Genomic DNA, 26,918 nt, shown 5'->3' with positions numbered 1-26,918 from the left:
TTCTCAAGAGATTCCCAGAAAATCCCAGGTCCCTGATAGCTATTACTCCACATAATAAGTGTGAAATTTAGATTTTTTTCTTTTTTTTATGACAAAGCAGGACTTTGCCAAGAATTACCTAACCGCAGCTGAGATGCATGCTTGGCTTTGGTAGCTGGCCATGCCAGGGTCACTAAGGGAGAGTAGTGTACTCCACACTGGGCTCAATGCTTTACTGTACTTCCAACAGTTCCCACGATGGTGTGTAATTTATTCCAACATGCTGGCTCAGATCTCACTTTTTTATGCATTGTGTTACAGATATATCAGCTGAACTTAGCGTGCTAACCAGCTAGCTTTGGCCCATCTCAGTCCAAAGCTCCTGTGCCGGCGCTGTATTATATTATATGTGGCGGACCCTGCCACCTTTCCAGCTTCAGACAGTGTTCTGGGGCCTTATTTTCCTCTGAGAACAGCTTGTATATATATATGATATGTCTGAGTTTGTATTATTACCTCATTATTATTGTAAATATTACAATTCTGACTTTGAATTACTTCTCCCCCAAACTCCATAGTGCCCTTTTAAACTTCAAATATATACAGCCTTTTAATACTTGTTTATCACCTGTTTGTAATGACGTTCCACATCCTTTTTTTTTTTCAAAATGCAAACGCAGTCACTGTTTTGAAGAGTTTTCCACCACTCAAATTTTCCCCTTTTCACGGGCCAAGAATGCACCCTAATCCAAGGACACGTTCCCATGCTTCCTCCAATCCCGGTCCTCCATCACACCAGCAGACCTGACATCAGCTGGACGTCAGAGGGATCCCAGTTTATCCTTGGATGTGTCATGAGATTGAGATATGAAGTTCCACTCGCGCTGGTAGGACAGTCGGAGCATCAGGCATGCTGCCATCTCGTCCCCCGTCACTGCATCCGTCAGCGAGGTGGACAGCCTGACTGACACACTCGAAGGCGCAAGCTAAGGTATTTTGCTGTTGGATTTACTCGTCATTTTTAAGCTGTCAACTTTTTTTTTTTTTTACGTAACACGAAAAGATATTGGCTGTGTGACACATATTTCAGCAAGCCGCTTCGTTCGCTGTCACCGAGAAGCCGGTTGAGATAAAACAAGGGTGCTCATTAGTCATTCTGCGGCTGTAGCCCCGCAAGTAAGAGCAGAAAATATTGTCCAAAACATCAGTGTAATTGATGGTTACACGGTTATTGCATTTGCCCTGGGAATAATTATATTCAGGGCCAACTGTGATAAATATCACTCGGAACTTGACTTGAAGGGAGAGCAAGGATTTGTCTATCAGCGAGGACTTTCAGGGGTCGTGACCTCTAACGGGGCCCTGCGCCGGAGAGGCAGAGGGACAGGTGCAAGCTCATGATGTCAGAGGCCGGTCGTTCCCTCCCGACCTCCCTTTGATTCCCAGGATCGCCACTGAAGCCGCTCAAGTGCACAAATCGGAGGCAATAATCCATCAACCATCGAGGAGTTTTGGAGGGTTTTCCAGTCGTTTTGTCATGCATGGGCCTACAAGACACCTGTCTTAATATGAACCAGATTGTTTTTGTTTTGAGAACATACTACACAGAGTCCTGAAATAAAGACAATCACTTCATATCATTTTTGTATAATCAGACATAGATGTGTAGAGCAAAATGTATAGGTTACTCATAAAGCATTTATCAGGGCTACCCAAAGGTTCAATATGGCTCGCCTGTTGTTGCTAGCTTAAACAATATGTATGTTTATATATACTGTGTATGTGAAACCATTAAAAACCATTTCATTATCTATTCAGACTTTAGACATGTTTAATGATGGGGTGAGAGAGAGGAAGAGGAGACGCGTCACATTTGAGAGATAAATGAGTGCATATTGCACATACAGCTACTGTGTGCGCCCAATACGTACTGTAATGACAATCAACATTCTCATTGCCCAATACGTACTGTAATTAACATTCAACATTCTCAGTGGGACAAGTAATGTTACTGATTAAACCCACATGTTACAAAAATGCCACTTATGTCGCAGATTTACATCCAGTCTGTAACATAACTTAGTATTAAGCCACACAAATAGTCAAGCACTTCATTCAAATCAACTGCTACAATATCAAGTATTTTTAAAGTGGATACAAGTGCTACATCTTTATATAATGAATTACACTGTGCAGTAGTCATAATAATGCAAGTAATGCCCAGACTTTTTATAATGCACTTATTCTTCGCCAGGATCGGCCCCTTCATTTTCTCTTGGACTCGATGGCCTTCATCAGCGGGACCCAGCGCGACAAGGTCTGTCCTCTGTGGCTCCTCTGACTCAAGCTCGGCCACATCCTGCCCCTGACGTTCACGGGGCCGTCGTACTCGTCGGCCTCCGAGGTGATCTCCATCTTCTGGATGATGAGCTTCAGGAGGCTGTGCTGCTTCTCCAGCGAGCTCGCCATCTCCTTCATCCTGAAGAGGAAAACATCGGCCCGTGAGTCCCAGTGAGAGACTTCATTTAAACTCGAGTAGATTTATAATGAGACTCCCACTGCTGAGTGGTTCCGTGTCGCTTATTATAAAATGAAACAGAGTGAGTCACATCTTTCTGTGATCTGATCTCAGGCCTTATTTCTTTGTCACCACTGGGGGCTGCTCATGCATCAGAAACTGCTGTGAAAATTGTAGCCCATGTAGTTGTTGCATTCCTCACGGCAGCTCATGGTCCAGCCACAGTGGTAGGCCTACCTGGAAATAGAAAACTGACTCTCATGTGTTTATCGCACGCACCCTTGTGTGCTTTACCTGAACTTCTGTTTGTTGAGCTCGTTCTCTATCACAGTGCACCTCTTTGATTTGGCCTGCAGACGACTCCAGACTTCAACTGTCTCCTCAGCACCCCCCGTGATGAGTTTCTTTAAAAATTGCTGGTTACAGAAGTGGCACGGATTAAGAAAGGCGGCTGACATGAGCTACAGAGATAAATGAATGTAGCGCACTGTGTCTGTTTGGTTGAGAGGCATACCCTGGAGCACTTGCGATTGGGGTAGATGGTGATGGAGTCCTTGTCGACTCGCTTCACAAACCAATAAGGCAGCTTGTCTTCCAGGGAAGTATGGAGGTCAATCTGTGGGCAGAAATTCCGATTTTCAGCCATAGGAACCTCACATTCTCTGTTCCTCCTTATGGTTGTACATTCTGAAGCTAAACAAACATATATCCATATTTCAAATTGGAGACGGCGGATGGATATTTATATTGACCTGTCACATCGGTATCAGTGTGTATGTTTACAAATATGCAAATAAAATGTCATTACTATGAGAGATTCAAACGTAAGATTGGGATATTACATATCATAGGACAGCTATGGTAGACTGGGCAAGCAACAACATGCAAACAGGATAAAAGATATGACGTCTTCTCTGCTTTGAAAATGCAAGATACATTTTTAAATACTGCTCGAATCAGTGTCCAGCTGTTTCCATACACACCTGCATGGCTATTCTCTTGAGGGAAGCATTTCTTTGTACTTCGGCGATGTCTCCAACTGCCAAACCAATCTATGGCACAGCCGAAAACAAAGGAGAGGCATGGTGTCAGTTCACGAGGCGTATGTGAGGAGCCTATGAGGAGTCTGTGAAATGGACCATCGGAGCACACTTACCATGAGGTTCACCAGCAGAATTGGCATGCACAGGACAAAGTTTGCAAAAATTACGTAAGTGAGGACACTAAAAGACAGCTCCTGCTTCAGATAAGCATCCAGGAAGTTATTTTGGTAGTTCAGTTCCCCGACCATCATCACAAAGGTTTGCATGATTGAGAGTGGCACGGTTTTAAACTCTTCCTGCGAAAGAAAACAAAGTCACTTTTATATAAGAGTTAAATACTGCGGCACTTCTTCATGACGATCCGTTAGCGTGTACGCATTGGCTAAATATTGACCTGCAACCTGACACAAAGCAGCATTACATTATCCCAGCATCTGAGCTTCCCACCCTGACCATGACATTGGAGGAAAATGGTGTGAATATGGTAGATTCTCTAATGCCGGCATCGTTTTAAATTAATAATTTAACAATTTTGAAAATAGGCTGATTAACTTTGTTGCAGAGAGCTAGATGACAAGATCGATACCTCTCTTAGATAATGGAAAAAACATCAGAATATAGTTCATACTGTAACTCTGTCAGCTTAAAGCATTTGGCATAACATCATTTTAATTATTTTATTTCTTCTCCTACCTGGTTGAGCATCAGAGCATAGAAAGCCAAACTGAATGCTAACATCAGGAAGATGAACAGCATCACAATACGGACCAGTGTGTTCATGATCTCCCAGAACATCACGACGTAGATGCCAATACCCTCAAACCTGCAGAAGCGAGAGATTATACCAGTTATTGGCCCTCCACAACATAAATGATAGATCGTGTTGAAACAGTGCAGTGGCTTCAGAGTCGACAGTACCTCTGGAGATAAAAGAGGAATCCAACCCAGCTCTGTAAAACTGCTACAGCCCCTGCTTGCCAGTGTAAGGAACCCTCTGCATTGATTATGAGGGGAATGACGAACAGAAGAGACAGGATGGCTGAAAACCAGTCATTCTGGTTGGTGTAGTCCTTGAAGTAATTCCAGCGCTTTCAAGTGACAAGAAAAGAAATTTGGATACAGAATGATTCATACAAGACCGTCAATCCTGCGAATGCAAACAACATTTGGGAATCATCCACTGAACATGGGATAGTGTTTCACAGCGTTATAATCAAAATGACTGAGGTAAAATGTGGAGGGGCCGCGACTGTGGTCATTTAATGAACCTGCACATCTAAATCAGAGGGCCCTCATCCATCACAGCTGATTGGTAGTGTGTCCGCTCAGGCCCGGTGCCGAGCAGATTTATGAGCACATGCTTCATGTGAGGTAATGACACTTGCGTCACTGCACCTGTTGCGATATCTGCACCACTTCCTTCCCTATGGCGTAGATGTTCATAACCACGACCATCACCATGCAGATGGATCGGAGCAGACTTTGCTGTGGAATGAAAAACAATGGGATTTAGATCGACACACAGTGATTATTTTTTTTCCCCGTCATCACATGTAATCTCACTGGCGGACACGGGCGGAAGTGGTTTCTGTTTAGTAAGCATAGAGGTGTAGGAATATTTTTTTATTCTTGACATTTTGCAAGTGTATTTGTTAACTTATTGGCTTATTAAACTATATAAGAAAACGTGCAGCTCGCATGTGTCTTCCTGCTGAAACTACATGGGGCTATACTGTCAGACTATCGCATCCTGAGGTACAAAGTGGCATCACAGGACAGGATGGACTGGCGCTAGCTAGTTAGCATGCTAACTTCACTTTGACATAATGTCCACACTAACACCAAGTTAGTTCACTTTGCAAACGATTCGAAGACAAACTCTGTCCGCATCTTAAACATTGCGACTTTAAATTATTGTGATATTTAAATGAGATGCTGTCATTTGTACCTCTGGGAAAGATACGGGCACCATAGTGATGTTGTGTTCGCCTGCCTCAGTGATGTTCATGGTGGGCCTCATAGTCACTATCAGGTAAGTGAGGGGCAGCAGGCCTAACAGGTACAGAAACATGTTCAGCAAATGTGCCTTGCTCCCATAAGCCAACCTGTGAAAAAAGGAGACGGAGCAGTTTTAATGTTAAAAGAACAGACATTCGAAGTCAACAGTGCACTGGCATGTGGCGCACTCAGCAGAACAAATATGTATTTACTTTTTGCAACAGCTGCAACAAATCAGAATGAGAAATTTCCCTTTCTGGTGTTACATCACGAATACGCACCACTTCATTGCCAGGTACTTCTTGCAGACAGGGTGGTTGAGAAGTTCAATGCGGTTGTAATACACCATCGCCTGCACAAGGAGTAACAGAAAAATAGCTCTCTTTTAATGGCACTTTTCTACAAGCAATAAACAGGAACCTGACAGCTAAAACTTAAAGATTTAAGAGCATTATGCATCTTATTGATCTCTGCAGGATGACATCAGCAGGAAAAAAAACATGCTTTGAAGTGATTCTAACATCTGGTGGAAGATTGTTTTTGTAATCCAAAGCCACCGTGGAAGGAAAAGAAGTGCTGGCTGTTGTGTGAACGACTATAAAACAGAGATTATGCGTTGTACCTTCAAAGTCGAGCTGAATCGGAATGTGGTGTGATCTTTGCTCGTGCACATATTTACTTGTCAGTAGCCGATCACGTTAGCTAATGCTGTCATTCAGCTGGCAGAAGTTGGAACGCAGAGTTTGTGCTTGGACTTTAACAGTGCCTGCGTGCGCTAGGAGCCCGGTAGAGTTAGCCACTGTGTGTGGTTACTTAAGCAATAGGTAAAGCCATTCATCCAACAAAAAATCTTCAAGGGTTCAAGCAGAACAGCTGGAGGACATTAGAAGGAAAACCAGAAAACATATGTCCCTATAAAATATGATCCAATTTCATGTGACATTGGGTTTTACTGGAAGAAATTATCTTTTTGCTATAAAAATACAAATAAATGGATTTTTTTCTCCTTCTTTAGCACATACTGTTAAATAGTTGCACAATGTCACTGTGGATGTGATCTGAAATGGTCGTAAAGGCATGTTTCCATTTCAGCTTTACTTAATTAAATATCCGATGCCACCTTTTAATATGGCTCTGCACATTTGTCCACTCACCAAAGCCTTTCTGTGAACATTTGCAATACAGGCCGAGCCTATTTCAAACTAACCATGAACCGTGAATATTCAGTATCACAACATACATTTATATGTAGTGCACTGTGGAGCTTTGGTATATTCATGGCTTACTCCTTCCAAACAGGAGAAAACAAAATGATTTGTTACACATGGCGATCAACGCTTCTTCCTTTTCCCATGAACTGTCCCCCTGATACATCCACTGCTGGTAGTTAACTGCAATGCATGATGGAAGGTGTTGATCACTAAGCAACAGGAAAAGTAGGTGGCATGTATACCCAACACATGCTAGTAGTAACAGGAGAAGAGGAGCAGCTTGACAAGGGCAGGGAGAACATAGTCAACAACACTGCCGATGAATAAGTTCATATGTTCAAAATTGGAGCCCTCACTTACCTGAATGTGAGTGGTTAAACCTACTGGGCCTCGTTAAATGGCACTGCATGACTACAGTCCAACTTTACTTCTTTATGGAGGAGCAGATTTTTAAAAAATGAATGAATAAATAAATGTTGCTTACGTTGAGCGCAGCCAGTGGCCGAACTCTCATGGTTTTGTACGTTGCCTTGTTCACTGCGATGGGAGCTTGGAGCCACCTGAAATTGTATTCAATCTAAACCGCACAAAAGAATTGTTTAATATGATACTGTTTTGTGAAATACAGTACTACTGAATGTTTTTGGTGAAACTTGCAGCTGATTACATGGTAGTCCGCGCTGTTGTAATCATCGTCAGATTCCTTAACACAGCTGTCCAAAAGGTGCTGTTTAAGAAAGCAGAAGAACACAGTGGCAGAGTATTTTAGTTAGCAAACTGTAGAAAGAGACAACTTAGTACAACTGCTGTGCAATCATTTTTATGATACACATGTTCTTTTTTTTGCCAGTGGCAACCTTGTAGGTCTCAGGAAGATACTCAATCATGTCCATTATGGGGCACCGCTGAGTGGAGCCAGGTATGAACAGGCTCAAAGCTTCAGCACATCTAGAAGAACAACACAAATTAATCACAAATCTACTAAAATATGTGTAGAATTGCAACAATTTGGACTTTTGAAACTTAACTTGACCCCACGGCCTGTTTGGCTAATACAAAAGAGGGCATTGGAGCATCTATGTCCACCCTAGAGCCTACAACAGCCAATGAGTGATCCTTTCAAAAGAGTCCAAAAACATGCCTGTACTCCAAATGATTCAACAGCTTTGAATTTACTTTGGGCTAGTTTGGGATAGGTGTGTTTGGATAATTTATACATACATTTCCATGAAAAAGAATAGATACTGCCTAATTGTCAGGTGAAATAGAACAAAACTCTTGGTTTCATTTTATTCAAAACAATAAAAATGCATTGTTGCAAAGCTGAAAACAGGCTTGTCTCTCTTAGCTAATGAAAAAAGTTGATGTTTTGGACACTGTAGAGCAAGATAAATACATGGTCTACGCATGCAGTGGATAAAACACACCTGCAAGGTTAAAGTTTACTTTAATCTGCAACAGGCACGTTGCAATTATAATATACCTGTCACTGTCAATTACAGCGTTGACCACATCTTTTCTCCCATTCTGCACAGCTTCATGGAGGAATGATGTCTCAGTCTTGTTTAAGCTGAGCTCTGCTCCCCGATTCATCAGGAGCTTGACTGCAGCTGTATGTCCCTCCCTCGCTGCGACGTGGAGCGCACTGTTCTGGTGTATCAATACATGACAGGAGACAGTACTCTTCATTCATTATTGAACAGGGATGTCTGTATTATTCAGCGCCATACTGCTATTAATGCACCCGTTGTTCTTATATAACAGAACTGCAAAAATAAGCCTGTACTCAATATTGTCATCGCAAATGGGTGTAAAATTACAGATTTGGATGATGACAAACTTTTTGGGAATTCATACCCCATCTTCATCTGTTTTATCCAGTAACTTGGGATTTGCTGACAGGAGAATGTCCATAGTTTGTGTGTATCCTTCAGATGCAGCGTGGTGCAGACAGGACCAGCCCTTGTAGTCACTGTAAACAAGACATGGTCAGCCAACAGGGTTTTGGGACAAGTGTGAAAAATGTATACAGCCTTGCATACTTTAAAGGTGCAATATGTAAGAAGTGGACAGCTATCGAATTCATACTCACAACAGAAACAAAACAAGGGGGTTGAGGGAATTTCAATAGAGTAGCGGCTTACTGCTTTAGCTATTTGGCTATTTCACTCAGTTAGCCCTACAGCTAGCAATCTGTACTGGGAACTCAGAGCATCGAGGAACTGTTGGTGTTTACACCGCTAACTTTAGTGGCTATATCTTGACAACACAATGCGTGAACGTCATAGCATCAGCATTACATCTTTAACCCTTTAACTCATACATTGTCAGTTGATGTAGATCGATGGCGATTATGTTAATACCAGATATTTGCAATATGGCGCTTCAGCTGTGATAATATCTCTTTGGTAAATGCGGCAGTCCTGGTATTATCACAATGCCACTGGCCATTTATCTGATGGGGCCAGAAAAGGATGGGGGCTCGCAATTCATCAACAACTTCACAACCGACTGTCCGAAATAAAAAAAGAATACTGCTTCCTTACTGGCCACTAACGTTAGCGGTGCTTTATAGGCTAACATTAGCAATGTCAGGCGTCATCTGCCATCAATGCAGGGTAATACAACATTGAAATACATAGGTCAAAATGTAGGACTGTCGTGTAACTTTAGCTAGCTAGCTGGTTTGCTATCAAGACATCAGCAAACTGGTCGTAATGGTTTCATGCTTGTTAAAAAGAAAATGTCCAGAATACGTTGATATGACAGAGAGTTCTCATAACCCCGAGTCTGAAGTGTGCCTCTGAAAAATCTCAGTTTGGAGGGCCATGTAGCCCCAAACACTTCACCCTGCCTGTCTGTCCCATCATTAATCAGGACACTATTCCCTATACACAAAAAGGAGGGGTGGGACTAAATGGCTGGGGGAAGGGGTGTATTGGGATTGGGCCAAATTCTCTTCACAAATATAGTTAAAATTCTTACATATTGCTTTAAATCGCAACCACTGCAAGACAGCACATAGAACAGTTCAGTACATCATCATGTTTTTGGAGGTTTATACCCTTGCCATGCTTATGTATTTGAGTTTACCAGTGAAACAGAGCTCCTTTGCGCAACAACAGCTGCACAACTTTGGTGTGCCCCTCTTTTGAAGCCAAATGGAGTGGTGTCAGGCCCCGCTCATCACCTTCATTCAGCAAACGGGAGTCTGTAATGGTCTCCAATAACCGCTGGCATGTATTGATGCGCCCATACCTAAAAAAAGAGAGATGAGGAGAAGCCTTAAGCTGTTAAAGAAACTTTTCTCACTGTTGTGATCTGATGAGCTCTGAAATGGAAATGCTTTTTGCACAAGGCCCACGGCTCAGCGAAGAAAGAGGCCGGGGGGAATTGTAAAGCAGTTCATCCTGGCAATTGAGTATCTTGCTCAAAGATGCTCAAGATTGCTGTTATGGGGCTTGGTCCTGTTGGTAAAATATGGTTAAAAAGTGCTGGGAAGCGCTAATGACTAATGGCTCTGCAAACCGCGAGAGGACATAAACAGAAGTGACACATCGCTTTGCTCTATGATCTTTCTTTGTCTGCGAAACCATTTAAGAAGGTCAGCAGCACTTTGTGTTCGTTCACTGGGCCTGGTGGGGAACGGGAATGAGGTGTCTACAATGGTTAAGGTATGATATCATAGCGTGGCCTTCATTTGCCCTCGAGCTCTGATGAGAGAGAAGGTACATGATAGAAAAATCCATTACAGTAATGTTTAACGTCCACTCATTTTTACATGGCGAGTAACATTTCTTCACGTATGTGCCGCGCTAATTGAATTCTATTCTTGTGACAATTCCTTTTGGGTCACTGTATAATAGGTATACCATGGCAATTAATCATCAAAAGACCAGTGAGCGCAGAAAATTGCTCACCGGATTAAAACCGCAGCGAGGTAACAGCTTTAAATGTCGGCACCTTGTTCATTTTTCATTTGACCACTGTTGTTCAATTACAGAGATAAAAGTCTTGGCTTTCAGAGGATTATAAGTCAAAGTGCTTTGAGGAGACATTTTTGATTAATGTTTTATACTTGTGTGGTCAATACACAACACTTGTTACAGAATAACTAGAAGAACAATGTCACACTGTCATCTGATGCAGCCTATGAAGCCGGACTTAAAAAGACTAGGACTATAAAGGAGATATATCCTGCTCATTTGTAGGTCCCTATTTTTATTTTGGGTTACTTCAAGAATAGGCTCAGATGCTTTAATACACATAAAAACATATCAGTTCTCTAATACTGTCCATGCTCTGTCTGAAACGCTCTGTTTTAGCTCATGTCTCTTTAAGGTCCCGCCTCCTGATTACTCAGTCTGCTCTGATTGGTCAGCTCACACACACCTGAGCCAGCACCGCTAACTACAACAGGGCAGCTATGCTAAATCAATTCTTCAGTGCCAAACTAGCCGCTTGTCATAAATTAGGCCAATGTGTGACATGGCGACGTGGTTTGATGTCACAAAATGACGGAAGGCGGGACTACTGATGAGACGTTTCAGGAGTAGCGTTTCCTGCGGGAGAGAGGAGCTTCCGTCTTATACATGCACAAGAATACATACTACACACTGAAAGAGAGGAAACAATGTAAAAACATACAATGCCTCCTTTGAGACAAGGTTTTTTTTTCTGCGTAGAAAGTCTCTGCTCCGGGATCTTTAATGGTAACACAGTGGGACACACTGTTGAAGGTGTGAATATCGCACCTTTCCTGAAAAATGTGAAAATTGTAGCTTATAAAATAGCCTAACAGAAAACAACAGAGTGTATAAACTGCAGCCTACGCCGGTCAGTGTCAGCAGCGGTGACATTGCTGGCACTTCTTCTATCGAGTTTGAGCAACTTCGAGCGAAAATCAGGTCAAATCAGTGTTTTCCAGTTTCGATGATATGCAAAGTCGTGCCCTCAGGGGCCAGTTGAACTCACTGGGCAGCAAAGTGCAGGGCAGACTTCTTGTCCTTGGACTTGCATGCGAGGCCGACCTGCCCCGAGAGGCCCAGCATGTTCTTCACTGAGTCATGGATACCCAGTCTGCAAGCGTAGTGGAGTGGGGTGCAGCCCTCATTATCCTCACAGTTCAGCAGAGCCTTCACGCTGTTATGCTAAGGTGAGACACATTATAAACACATTGATGTATGCAGAAATGTTAAATAAAGCAAAAAAGCAATCATGCGGTATAAAGGGCGCATATTATATAACAGCTACCGTGACTGTGGTTATACACATACATATACACCCACACACAAACACTGAGATTATATAAATTATAATGTCCTGCAATAATATTTGAGCACTGATACAGAGAGGAGAGATCCCATCCCCACTGTTAATATCAGCCGTCCTCTGTGGCTCATTTTAAAGGCATCATTGTGGCTTTAGGTAAAGCTTACAATGTTTTCACGGATCATCTGGCTTAGCGAGGGTATAATGAACCTCATCAGCTGGCCTTGAATGCATGCAGCCAGGCTCAAAGGCGAATTGATCGAGGACAGAGCAGTAATTAAACCCCAATCTCAGCGACATCTTTGTCTAAGCAGCATACAGTGCATTTGCTGAGTCACAGACCTGCAGGACTTCTTCTGTGATGTTTTTCAGACCCTTGGGCTGCAGAATGGCCAGGTGAAGGAAGTTACAGCCGCACCTGTCTCTCACATTTACATTGGCCCCTAGAAGACACGAACGCACGCATGAGTGTGCGCAGCCTGCAGGATAAGCTCCGCTGGTGGAGAAACACAGTGCAGCGGCTCACCCTTGGACAGCAGCAGAGTCACGGTTCTCCACGCTCCACAGCTCGTGGCCAGCAGCAAGGGAGAGTTCCCTTTACAATCAATGCAGTTGAGGTCTGCGCCCTGAAGAGAGAAACGCACAAGGCACCCCGTTAATTACCTCATTAATTTTTCTAATGCCCATTACTGTAATTACTGCAAACAAATGAAACCATGGAAAATTAGCAACATCTATATTACTTCCGCATGTGTGTTTTTTTTTCAGTCAGAGTGGAGTTTGCATTGAGAGACGACGGTGCTGTAGAAGCACCAAAAGCTGCCTGAGTTTCTCATGTCCAGTGTGTAGACTAGTGTGTAGAAGCCATCGTATATTTATAGGGAGATAGTGTAGAGAGGGCAATGTGACATCAGTTAGTCCACATCATCAAAACCTTTTCTGTTGTGCCACTGTAATGTAGCAATAAAAAGGAACTGTTTTAAATTACAAACAGGCCTGTTAATTAAGCAGCCAAACATCATGATAACGCCTATTAATCATCAGCCGATGAAGCAGTGTTTACGCCTCGGACATTCAGCTTCAGCATCTTCCTGTTGCATTTAACGTGCACGTAAGCGGTGATGTAAGTGCATGTTTAAGACCCTTATAAAAGGTTCTCATTCTAAAGCAACACTATGTGACTTCTCTCCCTCAAAATAACAGCTCCAAAATCATGTGGATGGTAGCTACTGCGTCTTGTCATGGGGTGAACGGTGTCTCAGCCACTGTCACTTGTTTCTGCCCTATGTAACCTCAGTGAGAGGCCTTGTTATGATGTGATGAGTTTTGTTTGTAGTAAGCAAGTACTGCTCAAAATGCCAGTTTCTACATCATGCTGCTTTAAAATGAGTCAGTTGGAAAGATTAAAAAGTCAGCCACAGACAGTGTTTTCAAGCAACTCATGCAGCTGACGTGTCATTGATTGGTTGCTGGCTAGAGCTGCACAAACTACCCAAAAAGGCAAAAAAATGAGAGGTTTTTCTTTTTACCTCTGTCTAAATTAAAGAACCCATTTAAAAAAAATACAATATTATATGGTAAACTGCGGATACCTTGACAGGCATAGCAACATTAACTTAGAGGGCTGCAGGGCACTGGCAAAAGAGTGTTAAAAAATAACATTATGATCAAACTTGTATTATTGAAATTATTATTATGAACCTATTAACATATGAATGATATAATTTGTTCCTCATTTTGAAAAACCACTGACACCATGACCTGATTTCAACCCCCGAGCAAAGTCTTGCACAATGAGCTGGTAATGTCACTCTCTATGAAATAAAACGTGCGCAGTGTGCACAAATGTATTTCCTGTTGTGGTGTTTGCCAACAGAATGAGCTGACACGAGAACAACCCCAGTTTGTTCCTCGCAACACGGTTCTGTAAAAAAAAATGATCTGTGGAAGTGCAGCAGATGGTGACAGATGTTCTACGAGCAATGGGCGGCACCTGTAACGTCTGGTAAGTCGAGAGGTGCGATTAAATTGCAAATATTGTTTAATGGCAGCAACGGGAAAAAACAGATCGTGAAATGACCAAATAACTAAATACAATACAAGGAGCAGTGAGAACGGACCTCAGCATTGACGCAAAAAAAGGTTGATTTGCCCTTTAATTTGATTTTAATACAGAAAGAAAATTCAGTTTTATTGTCTTTAGATCGACGACACAGTCCCGGATATTGAAGATGGGAATGTGTTGTACATATCAGCTGTGGAGTATGTGTGTGTGTGTGTGTGTGTGTGTGTGTGTGTGTGTGTGTGTGTGTGTGTGTGTGTGTGTGTGCGTAGGTGTTTCTGTGTGTGTCTGCTTTATTTACCAAAGAAATTAGGTACTCTGCCAGCTCTGTGTGGTCAAATATCGTAGCCCTGGAAAAGTAAACACAGTTGTTGTAAAACCAGATGCCCGACACGTGATCTGTGAGTCAAGGTCTTATCAACGCTGTCAGATGTCGAGTAAGGATGATCTCACTCTAATTCTGTCTTGTCCTGAGCATGATATAACGACCAGATTTACATCTTTTATCTCCTGGATTGTCATGGCTCACTTCAATGACGCACTTTTACAAAAGTAATTCCGGGTATTCTGGTGACATTCTGCATCAAGAGAGAGACTTACGTGGAGGAGGGAAGATGAGTTGCCGGCGAAACCTGAAAATCTCAGAAATCTTTAATCCACAGATGATGCTACGGCCGGGGGAAAGGCGCGGGGGGATTGTACTGAGTATCTTACAACACATTATAACGACAATATCAAAATCAGATGAAACATTTAGGGTAGAGACTTTCTCTTCAGACGTTATAAGGGAGTTAAATGGGGTCACACAGACCTATCCTCCCTCCTCTTTGTCCTCATATCCGGTCCGTCTTCTTCTGCCATGCCAACACAAATAGCTTTTCAGATAAAATCAATGTGGGAAGCATATCTTTATTATGTTATTATTGCCCCCCCCAATTAAAAGCTCGTTACTCTGCTAGCCATAGACAAGGGCTCCATATCCTTGTTCCTCTTGTTTGTCACAGTGTTATAGTGTTGACTTTATGAAGATGGATTGATCTTTACACAGCATGAGCAAGCTGTTCGGATAGTATCCACAGATATTACACATCCACGTTAAGGCAGCGGTGTAGTTTTTAGAGGGACTTGACTCTGAGGAGTTTAACTTAAAAACCTGCCTAATCATAAAATGATGAATCCAAAAATTGTATTTCTGAACATTTTGCAAAAACTGAAAAAAGATGGTGCTGGAGGCGACTTTTACTGCGGTAGGTTAACTCAAGGGTGAGCATTTGCACCATCCACTCCTGCCTCAGGACTGGCTGCAAACCGTGGTCCTTTCCAAGAGAGCTCCATCAAATTAGATGGTGAGATACAGCTAATGAGATAGCTTCCTCTGTTATGGAGAGGGAAACTCTCCATTCAAAGGTCAGCCCTGTCGAGATGGTTTACAATCAAGATAATTCAAACCCTACCACAAAATGATTCTGCAACTTTACATGGACTTTGCAATTGTAACACTTCCACTGACATGTCCTGATTACTGTCTTAAATGTGAGCGCAGTACCGAGGCTCGAATGTGACGCTACAGCCAGCTGCTGCTTAGCATAAAGACTTAAATAGGAAGAAACAGCTATCATCTAAAGCCCACTAATAAACATGCTATATCTAATTTGTTTGATTAACGCAAACTGTACATATTTTATGGGGTACAATGTACCTTTGTGACTCAGTGCGAATTACGCTGGTCGCCTGGCAACATCACAACATCTCACACATTAACAACCCATGGTGTCCCACAGGTGTCGAACTAGTCCTTCAAAGCTGCAACATTTAAGAATTGGCCACCGGTCAAATTCATAGCCCAGACAAAGCCACTTTTAGTTGCTGCTGGGGGCGGGGTGGCACCACAACCAGGACCAGTGAAGCAGGCAATGAAACTGGGCTCCACAAGAATCAAAATTCCTACATACTGCAGCTTTAAATCTTAAATGGTAAGCTCAAAGCTCAGCTATAAAATCAGAATGTATTATATCAAGTCAAATGGCCAGCTGGGTGACTGACACGAGGCTGTAATGGAGCAAATTTGCATTTCACCTTTTTGTAAACCCAGTGGACAAAATTACAGAGAGCCTCCACAGCCACTTGCACTGGCAATTATAAACGATATCAGTTCAGTAATTTCAGTAGAGAGAAAAACCTAGCGTAGGGGGAGCCCACCTGTGCAGAGGGGTCTGATTCGCCCCATCGGTTAGGTTGATGATGTCTCCCACTTGGCCAAAGGAGGACAGCATCAGCTTGACTACCTCAGTGGCGCCCTGGGTGCACGCCAAATGAAGCGGCGTGGACTTGTCGTTCTGGACGGCAACAAACATGGATACATTATGAGCGATGAATAATGAATCAGCGTGATGAATATTCACAAGTTCTTCGGGTGTGATTTTGTCTGCTCCGCTCAGACACACAGTGACACACCGAGTTAGACAGAGCTGAACGTAAAGACGCATGCACACACACCACTTACACATATACATATTGTACACTTCCCCGGTGCAACATTATCAGAGTATCTCCCAGACTTGTTGGGCGAACATAGGGCACTGTAACACAAGCCTTTAATGAGATAACCAGAACTGGCAGGAGGAGGCTGGTGAACGCTCCACTCAGCCTCCTTGTGTAAGTGGAGGTAATTTGTATCAATTTAGCCAACCGGAGCTATTACTGTACTCACTATTCCTGCTGCAGCCCTGGCCGCTATCCCAGGGCCAGACATAACGATCACTCCCCAGATGGGGCGTGATAAGAGTGACATGCTCTAATAGTACAGAGACTGAGACCGGCTTTTGTAGACAAATGAGATCTAGTTCAGAAAACAAAACAAAACAAGCGATGGACAGATGGAAGATGGATAGCGATGGCGTGACGATGCAAAGCAGAGCAGTAGGAAAAACTGTGGCTACAACCAAATAGAGCAAGATTTACATGATAGATTCTACTTTTGTTTTGTGATGTCCGTACCTGTTGCTGGTCAATTCTGGCCCCATTTGCGATGCAGAAACGGATGGCCTCGATGTTCCCGCCGCGTACAGCCAGATGGAGGGGACTGCTCCTGGACTTGTCTAAATAGTTGATGTGTTGCTCAATTTGGTGGCCCAGCTCCTCTCCTGCCAGAGAGAATTAAATTAACGGCTTCTTAATTTTGAATCATGTACCGAATTCATGTGAGGCTCAAAACAATAGTGTCTCAGTCAGTACTCGCTGGGGTAAACGTATTTGTTTTTATTGCTTATAGACTTTCAAGGGAATTTCAGTTGCAGGGCCTTCCATCTTGTACCAGCCCACTTGGACTTTAATATTAAAGGTCATATTGATATTGATGACATTTTCACGTGGATAAATCTTTAAAAAAAATCTATATACAGAGCTTGAAGAACGGGGCAAAACAAAAGTGTCTGCGGTAAGGAGTTGTCAGTTGATGGAAAAAGCGCAAAAATGTCTGATTTCTAAGGTTTGCACACTGCTAACTGTGCTGCCACTACTGTGGCTAGCTAGCATTAACAATGTTTACATTTGCTAGCGTTAGCAACATTAAGTCAGCTAACTAGCTTAGTCAATGTTAGCATTACCTAGTGTTACCAACATTAGGCAGTGCAACAACCTGGCATCCACTCGAGGGGCAGGTGACTCGAACAACAGCGATGTGGTGACGTGAATGCGATGGAAGGAGGGAGACAGCATGCCAGATTTAGCGGCTGAATGTTATTAATAACACCTTTAAAGGTGCAATATGTACGAATTATAGTTTTAAATATTTATCAACATTGTCAACACACTGTGTTAAAAAGAACAGCTCTGACGTTATGTGTAATGTTGCAGGGATATCTACTGAAGTTGGCATGCTAACCCACCAGCCCCTAGCCACTTTGTACCTCATGATCTTACAAATTGCACCGTTTAAGTCTCCTCATTTTTTTGGAAGGAAGTAGTGAGTAATTGTGTCCATTCATGGTGGGCGGTCTGCGTTTGGCTAAACTCCCAAACAGCACAAGAATGTGATTCCCCATTAATTCCCTGGCTGAGCAGTCGCAAATAGATCATAAATATTTTGTGCTCGAACTAAACCTTCCTCCTACAACACAAGATTTACCAAACAGACCTCCCAGCGTGGATAAACATCCTGTCAGTCTGTGGCATCTGGCATCTGTACAAAGCAGCACAAGCATTTTTCTCCTGACGTCCTCTGGGGCTGAGGTGAGCTCCTGCCTGTTTAAATGTGCTGTTTGGCCTTGTCAAAACTTTTTTTCATTATCGTCAGCACTCTAAACATTTTTAGGACAGATCATCCCTTTTGTCGTACCGTTCTTCAGGATCACCTCCATGGCTTTCTTAGCACCTGCGAAGGCAGCTGCGTGGATGGGGAAATGGCCAAGCTTGTTCTGTTTGCATAGACGCGCTCCATGCTTTATCTGTGACAGACAGGAGAATGGATGGAGAGAAAGACAAACAGAGACGATTCTCTGTGTGAGACAAAGCTGCAGCAAGCCCGCAGTCAAGTGTAAAGAACAGCTACATAATCTGTTCTGTACAGCTGGACAGTTATCCATTACAGGTAGACAGTGCAACCGAATGAATACATGAGTCCGAACGCATCACTCTCACCACGCACCAATATACTGAGAGCCTCGAAGTTATTGATGGAGCAGGCCAGAATCACCGGGGTGTTCCCAAGGTCTCCCTGAAGATTGGCGTCCGTGGTGCTGTAGGACAGCAGCAGCTGCAGGGAGCACAGATAAAAAAAAAAAAAAGTAAACAGTGAGCTCCACCCTGACTCTGTCCTCAGCTCTCCCACACATACACCCGTGTCCTTTACCCTCCACCGTACAGCAGCTGTGTCAGTGTGTGGACAACAGCCAAATGTAGCGGGGATGACGGTGCAAGGTCTTTCCGAGCAGACGGTTGAGTCAGGTTCTGTCAGATATGTAAACAGTTGTCAGTGACTTTGGAGCGCAGCGGATGCTCTAAGAGACAAGTTCATGTGCTGCAAGAGATGTGATGTGATGATATGACTGTCAACGATCCTTTTCCTTCCTTTTGTTTAAATGTTTTGAGGTCTATCGTCTGTCTTTTTAATTCTATTCATTCATTTTTTATTAGCTTTTACTTTTTTAATTGTTTATTTTTTTATCTTGCATATTTGCATATTTTCTTATTTTTATTTATTCTTTATTTTTATGTTATTTTTTCTTCTTTTTTATTGTCTATTTTTCTTTTTTGTATTTTTTTTTATCTATTTTTCACGTATTGTATATTTTTGTTACATATTTTTTTATTAAACAAAAAGCTTGCCATCTTTCTTTTAATGAGGAAGACAAGATTAAACAAACTGTTTTACAACGGGCTTCCTGTTTGCGTAATGGCACTCTCAGAGCGACTAAATCTCAGGGGACATTGAAACTTATTGTGATGGGAGTGGGAGCTGAATCTTATTTTATTTCATCAAAAGGAAATTAAATCAAATGTTTCCTATTGACCCATAGAGAAAATAAAACCTGCAATACCTCCCCTGCAAATCTCATAATAGTATATTATTGCAAACATAATGGCATAAAACTGCCACTAAGTAAACTGTAATTACAGCCTCTGAATGAGTAAACACGCACAGGTAACATGTCGACGCTGAAGGGCTTGCGATTAAAAGTATCTTGACGCCACCCCATCATTGTGATGTAACTTCTCGATGTATTTTTTTAATAGAATAAAGCTCACAAATACTAAATATCAAATAAGTTAGAAAAATGTTGGATAAGAATGAAACAAAACACCTTTTGCTTTTGTTTTCCAAAATATGTCACCCTCCTTCAGCAAAAACATAAATTACACCCCCCTCCTGTTATACTGTACGTGTACTGGCCAGTACTCTTAGTGCCTTTAAAACAAATGCCTCTGCAGTGACCTTGATATCAGTGACAAAACACAAAAACACTGGAGCACTTCATTTAAACAGTTTTTTCAGCTGGGCACTTTCAAGCGTCCCCACCTCCACCAGGTTGTTGTGCCCGAGGCTGACAGCCAGGTGCAGAGGGGACATGAGGGCAGTGTTGAGCAGGTTGGGGTCGGCCCCCAGGTCCAGAAGAGTCCTGCAGCTCTCTTCCTTGTTGCTCTCCACCGCCCAGTGCAGGGGCGCATTGCCCTGCTCATCACAGCAGTTCAGCCCTGGGAGGGGATGCGGGTAAACACACAAATGCACACGGATGCAATTACGTAAAGATGCATGTAGATACAGTCAGCTCTTATTAGTTCCAGACATGACACTCTGTAATGTAACATACTGCTTTATACAGTAACTTAAAGGAGCTACGCATAAGAACCTTTGTTTAAACTTGCAATAGACAGTTTTTTTGCTGTAACTTATCAATTTTAATGGCCATTGGCGTGGCGATTGGTGCCAACAAATTATGGCACATTAAAAGCTCTTCTGCCATTGCTGACCAGAACAGGAAGAGACATCATGGTCACTATTCCCGTCAATATCCGAAGGTAATGGTGGAACAACTGTAACAACTGTGGAAATTCAGAAACTATTCTGATGGAGGAGGCAAAGAAAGCGGAGACGGAGAGTGATAGACAAATAGAGTATGTATTAAACATCTGCTAAAGTTAGCATGCTAACGAGCTAGCCGCAGCTTGTTCTGTCTTGTGATACCACTTTGTACATCAAGAGGTAATATTTATTCACTTGAGCATCCAGTCTGTCTTCAGTCCAACACGAGAGGACTGAAGAAGTCGGCCTGCTTCAAGGGGCACATTCTAACCTCTTGTCAATCATGAATGGAAACGGTAAACACAACAATGACCAAAGCTATTAGCAAGCAGCCATTACACCATCACTACCACCACCACCAACAAGTGTTCTTGACGAGAGATCACAATCAGCAACAGAGAATAAAAGTGATGGACACTGAAGCAAAACAAGGGATAACATCAGCGTTGGGTAAACACCCAACTTTCTGGTGTTATTTGTAGTAGAATGAAGTGGGAGTATGTGTATGAAGTCTACAGGTGGCCAATTCTTACACAGGACCTTTAAAGACAGAGTTATGGTGATTTACACTACACATATATTTTGACTGTACCCAAGTGCAACTTATGATCAATGACTGAGGCATGCCTACCCTGTGGGTCTTTGACAGTGGTGATGAATTGAATAACGGTGATGTAGCCTCCTGCGGCGGCGTGATGAAGGGGACTGGCTCCACATTCATCTCTCTCACTCAGGACCTCTGGGCTCTTCTTCACCAGGTTCTCCAGGAGAGCCAGGTCACCCTTCTCAGCCAGCTGGAGGGCAGTGTACAAAGTGAAACAACCGAAGGAGAGTGAAAGTAATACGAGAAGAGGATGTTAGAGATGTGGACTTTTCCATTTGTCTGTCTCTGATTTCATTACAAGAGAGTGGAATTAACAATTTACAATTAACACTGTCTTCTGTTGCAAAATCATGTTTACTTGTTACATTTTCAGACTGATGGCTGAAACAATCTAAGTTTGAATACTGCAACTCTCGTAACATTATTATGCAATACTTAAGTTGACATCAGGTCAGGCCTCTGTCTGGCTCTTCACAGTGACTTTCATTAAGGTTACACAAGGTTGGGATTACTGACGTGGGTCTTACATAAACACTCATATTGTAAATACGCCCCTGTGAGCAGGGGACAAATCACATCTAGCAATGTTTCAGTTTTGACCTGTGGATTGAAATGTGCCATTTTATTTTCTCACATCCATTTGCCCATTTACCTTTATAAAATTCATTGATGGAACTGACTAAGGATATTTACTCAAGCACTGTTGACCGGTTGACCCATAGCATACAGTGTATATGTATATGTAAATATATTGTATGCCAAATCTGCTTTTATTAGTACTACTTTTATACTTTTATATGAAAAAAATGGTGTAAATTATTTCGTGGCTCCAGAGGAAGCTGCATCCAATCCTATAAACGGCCTCCAGTGATGTCACTCAGAGGCTAAGTTGCATTGTGGGTTATGTAGGCATCATGTTTTGAAAAGGAAGAAGAATGTGTTAAATAAAAAAGCCGGTATCTCTAGCTGAGTTCAACAGTGGTGTTGGAGTGCAATGCTTAACCAGTAGACTGCTTTTTCAAAACCTGGCGCCTACATTACCCACAATGCAACCCATGATGCCACTGAGTGACATCACCTGAGTCACTTTATCACAATCCATGCAGCTACTACTTTTTCATACATTCAGTAGAACTCCCCAACACATGTAAACACACTTTAATATGCAAAATGGGTGGAGGGACCTTTTAAGTATATTTTACACCAAATACTGGAAGACCTCTTGTATGGGCAACTTTATTTTTTTACAAAAGTATTCTCTTTACACGATATCTTTTCCTTTCTACATTGAATAGAAATACATGACCTCTATTTTCAGTTTGGTGACATCCTCACCTCGAACACATTGATGCTAGCCAGGGCTGGGTCCTCATCCTCTATCACATACGTATAACAACTGGTCTGTCGGGTCACCTCCCTGCTGAAGTTCATCACTCAACTCAATGGAGTCAAACCCTGGGCGCCCACATGAAGGTTGATGGCACGGGTCTAAACACAACCACACACACACACACACACACACACACACACACACACACACACAAACAAGGATGCACATAACTGTAATCATGCAACAAAATTCCCCACAGTTTCAATCAAGTCATATAAGTGAGTGTGTAAAGCCTGCTTTACACGCTAGAAGCACATAGAGTGTCATGTGACAGAGGGCAGATAACGCCCTAAGCCATAGGCTCCCTTTGCCATGAGGGGATATGGGCACAGATGACTTTGTCTTTACCCGGAAGGGCATTCAGATCCGCTGAGTGTTTGGAGGTTGAAGCCCTTCTGTTGAAGAAAGCAATTATCTTTCTTCACAGCTGGGGGGCAGCTTGTTTGAGTCAGTCCCAGGTGTCCTTGGGTGATCCTGGGTGAGTGAGATTGAGAAAGACCTTGTAATTTTACTGTACGAGGCCGGCAGTTACATCACAAACAAATGGCTTTCTTTGGTACGCAAATTAATATGGAGAATTCTCATTGCAAATCCTGTCGACCTTATGCAGAAAAATTCCTTTGGCGTACACTGTGACTGATCGAGGTTGTTTCTCAGGTCAGAACAGGTGCTAAGTTTCACCCAAAGTGTAAACCCAGCCATGGCAGCACCCGATGGTTTGCAGGCTTCCATTGGAAAACCTTGGAGCCAGAGGGGACCCTATTTTTTTGGAATGCCCTGCCTGAGGAGATAAGGCTTGCAGGATCAGTAAATTCTTTTAAATCACTTCTTAAAACCCATTTTTATAGACTTGCCTTTATGTGATGTGGTCCTTTTATGTTTATTTTTACTCCATCTGTCTTGAGTTCTGTTCTACTTATTTTATTACTTTCAGTTCTTTTATTTTGCCTACTTTACCAATCTAGTATCATTACCTCTGTTATTTCAACTATTTCATGCAATTATTTTATCGTCCTTTTGTAATTGTAAATTGTATTCTTGCTTTGTTCTGGCAAAGCACTTTGTAAACTCTGTTTTTAAAAGTGCTATACAAATAAAGTTATTATTATTATTATTATTATTATTACTATTATTATTATTATTATTATTATTATTATTATTTATTTTTTTATTTCTACAAGAGGGTGGAGATTTGTAGGATCTCCTGATTGTACCTGACTGACAGCCTGAGGACACGCTGTGTTAGCCACAGCCTTTTTTTTTTGTCTATTTAACTCTAAAAGGAACCTTATTGTACACATGACCATCTTGCTATGTTGAAGGATGCTTGAAACTAACAATTAAGACTGTTAACGTGTAAGGAAACAGTTCACTGAGGTAAAAAATCAAGTGAGAAATAGGGTCATTTTCTCATAAGATTACATACAATCAAACTTCTTCCTGAAGCCAGTAGAGTTGCCCCTTGCTGGACATTATAAAGAATCCAGATATAAGTTAATTTTACATTTCAGACCCAGAAGCTCCATCCATATTTTATACAGTTAATTGTTTTCTGATGGTTCCCGTCCATTAGAAAAAACATTTAAGCCATGTTGCACCTGGTAAGTTAAACTGGTTGGAGGTTCCAACAGGGTCTGCTCCTTTCTCGACTCCTTTAAGGTGAGGAGAATAAGTCTCTCCAGATGAGAGACCAATAATTAAGTCTAACCTCTGTGCGCTGTGGTCACCGTGGCGATCAATTTAATTCACCTCTCATCAGGCGGCTCAGCAGATTAGCAATGGATTTGTTCATGATCAGTAAACAAAGTAAAGGAATCATATAGGAAATGCGTAGATCTTATTGGAACATGCGGCGTTCGCTTCAGAGAATCTTCACAAGAATATAGATTTGTTCGCAGTTACAGTATGAGGTAAAGTGGGACACATGTAGAATATATAGATGTTACATATGAAGCGTTTCTGCTCCGTACGACCCAGAAATGCAACACAATTTTGTTCGCTCAATGTCTATTATACGATAATGCAAAACATTTCCACCAGGGAAAATGTTTCCATTATGATCCGTCAATACTTCAGTGATGTTTACTTTGATCATTGCAGTTTTAACTTGACCGCAATGCAAAGAGAGTGTGCTCACTTAAGCTCCTCCGTAGCCCAGATAAATAAAACAAATAAAAAAAAAAACAATTCAGCCTCATTTTCTTCTAATTTAGTGGTTAATGATTCACTGTACTGCATGCCGTCCTCCCTATCATTTCCGAGAAGCAGCTCTTAATAATTGTCGTTGGTTTTGGGTGATTAAGTCTGACATTCATCCAAGCAAAGTGTGCAGGAAGTGCACTAATGGACACTGGTAAACACATTTCCCATACAGCTGACAAACAGGTTGAAGATTAGATTACATTTTAATATCATTTGGTAGAAGGCGTTTGTTTTGATAGTTGTGTTTATGTACAAAAGTATACAGCAATAAACTAAATACACTCTACAGTGATCAGGCAGAATTTATGATTAATTTTTTTGAATAGTTATTGTGTGAATCGAAAATCTAATTCAAAGTGTCACACTGGACTATTAGATTATTGATCACTGAATATAGAAAACCACATTATAAAACCTGAAGAATAAATTGATAAATAAATAATGAGCTCAAATGATTATAGAACCAGCAGTGGACGCATTTACTAAAGTATGTACTTGAGTGATATCTTGTCTGAGTATTTACGTTTTATGCAACGTCATACTTCCACTCCACTTTACATTTTGGAGGCAAACGTTGTAGTTTTTCCACTGCATGTATTTGACAAGTGTAGTTACTAGTTACTTTGAAGATTGCATGTTGCATCAGAACCAAAGCCCATCTTTAAATGTTTTGATGGTATTGCTTATAGGATTAAAAACATGCTCAATATTGTAGTTTACAAAATAAAATGTTGTGTTTTTCATACTTCAGTAAATGTATTGCCACCACTCTACTACGTCCTATTTTTTGTTTTTATAAAAAATAATCTGACAACTACAGTTAGTTTCCAGATTGAGACTTCACAAAAAAGACAAACTTGATAAGCTTATAAAAATACAACACATTGCTAAAGACAAAACCAGTGTTTTCAAACCTTTTGGGCGTGGGACCCCTGACAGATGCAGTGTCTGGTCAGGGCCCCTTGTCACACCTTGGAAATCCACAAGTTTTTAGAAGTTTAAAACAAAGAGAGATTTCACCTTTGAAGCTCTCACAGTCTTGATACAATGAAAAAAATGGGCCAAAGTATTCACTGTTTCTCAAAGCAAAGCAAACATGATGGCCAAAAATTTCACTGTCCATTTTGAAAGTTGGCTTTGCTTTAAAAAAGTCAGAACACCGATTTACTTAGAATCACCAAGTGCACCAGACTATTAAATTTAAGTTGAATGAGCTACAAAGTTTGAATGACCTCAAACGATTAGACTACTTTACTTGGTAATTTTCGTTTTCCTCAATTATTTTTAATGTGAAGACGCTTTACTTTACTACAGATTTTACAATGTATGATGAACTTATGAGTGTATGATCCTTTGATTAGGAATGCAGTAGACTAAATTAGCTAATGGCACATAAAGAAGTTAAAAATAGCTTCATCTTAAGCACCATCAACTGTAGCTATTCTACTGTACACACTGAAGAATCAGTTTTAACAGCTGAATAATGTCATAAATATCAGTCATGAGTACTTTAATTCAATACTTTAAGTGCATTTTGCTGCGTATAGTTCATATAGTTTCATATTTGATCCGGTTTGTTGCTGCTCTCAAAGTGGACACTTGTTGGATATTACTCACACTCAGCAAACGAACTGATTCTAATCCAATTAAATCAAATGCATTTTTAATTATGTTGACATTTCAAGTAAACACACAAGCTGAAACCTTCAACTGACACATATTTTCCACAATGAAAACGTTTGCCAGCATCCAAAACAACCCTGACACTGTCATGTTCCCTTGTACATTTTGCATGAAGAAGCCCATGATTTGAAATATTAAAGTTCAAGACATGCTGTACTTACTGTATCTGTGTGACGCCGGTGTCGAGCTGAGCAGTCAGGGTGTTCTCCTCACCAGTGCAATAGGGCTTTTAAATAGTGTGGGGAGACTATCTGTCTGTCTCCTAATGCTGGCAAGACGCTGCCCCTTGTGACCAAATGACTCTCATGATGTTTTCACAGGGAAGGAGGCGAGCCCACGCTGTAATGAGAGAGGAAATTTGGCTATCAGTTATACATTAAGCGGCAAACATGATACCACTGTCCCGCTTTTTAGTTAATGTGAATGGATGGATGAAA

General features: G+C 41.7%; 1 protein-coding gene across 1 annotated transcript; it reads right to left on the bottom strand.

Moving 5' to 3' along the window:
* Nucleotides 1-1,795: 1,795 nt before the first annotated feature.
* On the bottom strand, nt 1,796-26,743 carry trpa1b (transient receptor potential cation channel, subfamily A, member 1b). Its single transcript, XM_030397543.1, has 29 exons — nt 26,643-26,743; nt 22,945-23,070; nt 22,542-22,694; nt 21,234-21,396; nt 20,099-20,274; nt 18,728-18,835; nt 18,419-18,527; nt 17,080-17,225; nt 16,282-16,418; nt 14,384-14,432; nt 12,547-12,646; nt 12,363-12,463; nt 11,724-11,899; nt 9,843-10,007; nt 8,607-8,721; nt 8,233-8,399; nt 7,607-7,697; nt 7,417-7,476; nt 7,234-7,326; nt 5,820-5,890; nt 5,489-5,645; nt 4,936-5,025; nt 4,459-4,628; nt 4,234-4,363; nt 3,654-3,836; nt 3,481-3,549; nt 3,012-3,113; nt 2,792-2,913; nt 1,796-2,458 (listed from the first exon to the last, which is right to left on the bottom strand). Exons 3-29 carry the CDS (start codon nt 22,635-22,637, stop codon nt 2,245-2,247), a joined length of 3,360 nt encoding a protein of 1,119 aa, XP_030253403.1. The 5' UTR covers nt 22,638-22,694; nt 22,945-23,070; nt 26,643-26,743; the 3' UTR covers nt 1,796-2,244.
* Between the last annotated feature and the right edge of the window lie 175 nt (nt 26,744-26,918).

This window comes from Sparus aurata, chromosome 19 (assembly GCF_900880675.1).
Source record: "Sparus aurata chromosome 19, fSpaAur1.1, whole genome shotgun sequence".
Lineage (NCBI taxonomy): Eukaryota > Metazoa > Chordata > Actinopteri > Spariformes > Sparidae > Sparus > Sparus aurata.
The sequence above is the reverse complement of the archived record's forward strand: the minus strand, read 5'-3'. Positions and strand labels throughout refer to the sequence as shown.